The 3,149-nt window shown below is 23.3% G+C and overlaps 1 protein-coding gene across 1 annotated transcript; it reads right to left on the reverse strand.

Annotated features, from left to right (window-relative positions):
* Positions 1–1,263: 1,263 nt before the first annotated feature.
* On the reverse strand, positions 1,264–2,631 carry LOC126897559 (fructosamine-3-kinase-like). The gene is made up of 6 exons (XM_050671259.1): positions 2,509–2,631; positions 2,133–2,435; positions 1,995–2,072; positions 1,800–1,932; positions 1,563–1,737; positions 1,264–1,502 (listed from the first exon to the last, which is right to left on the reverse strand). Exons 1-6 carry the CDS (start codon positions 2,629–2,631, stop codon positions 1,433–1,435), a joined length of 882 nt encoding a protein of 293 aa, XP_050527216.1. The 3' UTR covers positions 1,264–1,432.
* Positions 2,632–3,149: the final 518 nt, after the last annotated feature.

Below are 3,149 nucleotides of genomic sequence, written 5' to 3' on the forward strand. Positions count from 1 at the left end.
AATGTCTTCGACTAGATACGATTTGTGATCTTTTGATGTATCATTGAAAGAAATCGGTTCGGTGAAAGCTGAGAAAAAGTGGTAACAGACACAAAAAAAAAAAAAATAAAAAAATAAACACATCTTAGTAAAATAATACCTTCTCAGCTTCGCATCGAATCTAAAATACTCTTATTAGCTATTACATTTTTTTTAAGTACTAATGTTATTCAAATTAGACATTTATTGGCCTCCTTTTTAATTTAGATATAGTTCATTTCAAAGTTAAGGAAAAGTTAAAAACAAATAGTCTAACAAATTATTAAAAAAAAACAATTTCAAAAATAACACAGAATTTTATGTTGATTTTAGTTTAAAATGTGGCAGTAATTAAACACTACCCTATTATGAACAAGTCTTAAGAAATTATTTTTTTTATATTGAAAGGGAATTTTTAGCAAAAAGATTATAAATTAATATAATTTAATTTATAAATAAATATTTCATTATATTAAGTAAAATGAAATTATTTTATATATATTAAAATATAAGGTGAATTATATCTTCAAAATTTGAGTCTTGTATTTTCTTTTCCTTTTGGGTACGCTACTTATTCGACTTAATATAAGACCATGTAAAAATTTCAATAATTAATTTTTGTATATGAATCCTTAAAACACCTATATTTCTATAAATTATTAAATGGGTGTAATTAGTACTTCTACTTAAACAAAACAGACATTTCCCAATAAGCGCAACTAAGGGTGAACTTAAAAGATATAAAATTTTCAACAAATTTACTCAATCCTAGGCTATATTAAAAAAATTATTTAATAAATATAGATAAATTATAATCATTACTTTAAAAAGTAAAATTAAAAGCATACAAAGTTATACGATAACTACACCTTACTTGATATCTGCCCAACATCAAATTTTATTATTTACTAAAATTTTCATAAATATATTTTTAGTTCTATCTCTTTTCCTTTAAAATTGAATTAATTTAAGTTTTTAAAATGGTCAAAAAATAACCTGCAAATACATGATGGAACAGACCTACTTCAGAACTCTTATAACTTTTGATACAATTAATATTTTGGTGTCATTTGGTTTTAAATAACTTGTACATTTTCAGATTTATATTTTGGTCTCATTGCCAAAATTTTTACTTAAAAATATTGAATAAATGTTTGATTAATATAATAAAAAACACTTGTAAAAATATATAATATGTCAAAAAAAATATTATTTAAAAAATAAAAATAATAATAATAAATAATTTAGTATAAGAAAAATTAATATTCGACTTCGTTATTAATTTTACATTAAACCTGTAAAAATTATACATCTTTTTGTGGTTAACATCAATAAATACTTTATTAATTTTTTATGAATCTAATTGGTCTGTATATTTTATTTTTTTAATAATTTATAGCAAAAAATTAATGAATTAATATAATTTCAATAATTCCTCAAATGTATTAATTGTTGAAATATCATAGCCTTCACCAAAATGATTCCTAAAAAATATGCTTTTACATTTAAACACTTAATTTTATTTAATAAGTAATTTTTTTTACCAATGATTTAAATAATGGAATAAATGATAAAGTAACATTCGATTGTCAAAGCCTTGAGCCTTAGGAATTATTTTAAAGTAAGCATCATAAAAATATTTGGAATATCCACCAAATAAAGTTGTAGAAGCTATATCATATTCATGATGTCCATAAAAAACAGCTGGATCATAAATAACTATAATCATAAAATAATTAATTGATTTTATATTAATTTAAATTAAATAATAATAATTTTACCAGGTTTGGAGGCACACTGTGCTGCATTTCCAGACCACAAATCTCCATGAATTAAAGACGGTTTGATTTCAATATCTTCAAAAAATTTTGGAATTATTTTTTTTAAACGTGGCCAAAAATCATTAATAATTTTCTAAAATAATAAAAATTCTTTTTGTTTAAATATAAATATTGGTTTCATAGAAAAGTGAATACTTGGATCTTCAAGCATTTATTTGACTTTGATTGCAACAATTTAATTTGATATTCCAGGCGACAATCACAAAAAAACGTCTAAAAAATACAATAACTATTTTATTCTCTTCAAAAGTATTATACATAAAATTATTTTACTATCCAATTTTCATTCCATGTATTATCCTGAGGCAAAAATCCACAGCATGTTTCTACATAAAAACCAAATTTTTTTATTGGATGTTCCTTGGACTTTAAATTATATAAATGCATATTTGCTAACTTTTCACCGAGTTCAACGGATGATTTTAAGTTTAAAGAAGTCATTTCTAAAAATTCCATTGCAATAAAATATTGACCATCTTCTGCATAACCTAATCCATAAGGTACTGGCGCTCTAATTGTATTAGTGTTACAAATGGCTTTTAATCCTTCATATTCACCATTAAACATTTTATCTGACTATTTATTATTATAATTGTTAATTATACTATTCAGTTAAGTATTATGAAATGTTTTCCTTTCAGATAATTACCCCTAATTTATTGTTTGTTTTAACAAAAATTTTGTTTCCTTCTGCAGTTAGATAAATAATACCATTATTGATACATCCACCCATAATAGGCGTGTCAATTTTCTTTATGGAAGAATTCAACATTNGGCGTGTCAATTTTCTTTATGGAAGAATTCAACATTATTTCCAATTTCTTTTCCATCTTTTCAAATTAATTTAAAATTAAAATAATATTTCACAGTAGAACCATTTCTTTGTTATAAAATTAAAAATATAGGAATTGATAAGTCATAAGAGTATATTATCACAAATAAGATAAAACAATTAATCATATATGTGATGTTATATTATGACAAAGATAACATAGACTATATAAAAACAGATAGATCCCTTGCCAAGAATGGAAAAATTTAAGTTCTCTGACATAGATTAAATACACATAGATAGACCACGCCGTACACAATTATGGCAGTCCAATTTTTATCATGAATGGTCGCAGGGAAACGATGCACTGGACGCAGGCGATTATGCTGATAGATAGCGTAAATTTTGAGTGCTTCTATTGGTTGAAATATACGTGGTATTTTAAATCTTTAATAATTATTAAATGAATGTATGATGCACATAATTAAACTGTTATTGTTATGCACGTTAATTGCATT

The sequence above is a fragment of the Daktulosphaira vitifoliae genome, unplaced genomic scaffold, assembly GCF_025091365.1.
Source record: "Daktulosphaira vitifoliae isolate Bord-2020 unplaced genomic scaffold, ASM2509136v1 Scaffold_1, whole genome shotgun sequence".
Lineage (NCBI taxonomy): Eukaryota > Metazoa > Arthropoda > Insecta > Hemiptera > Phylloxeridae > Daktulosphaira > Daktulosphaira vitifoliae.

What these genes read in the sequence shown, in the direction of transcription:
- LOC126897559 (XM_050671259.1), bottom strand. Translation starts at nt 2,631, where the DNA reads ATGTTGAATTCTTCCATAAAGAAAATTGACACGCCTATTATGGGTGGA. An exon ending in AAACAAACAATAAATTAGGG is followed by an intron (nt 2,436 to 2,508) that starts GTAATTATCTGA and finishes AATAATAAATAG; the next exon opens with TCAGATAAAATGTTTAATGG. An exon ending in ACAGTGTGCCTCCAAACCTG is followed by an intron (nt 1,738 to 1,799) that starts GTAAAATTATTA and finishes TTATGATTATAG; the next exon opens with TTATTTATGATCCAGCTGTT.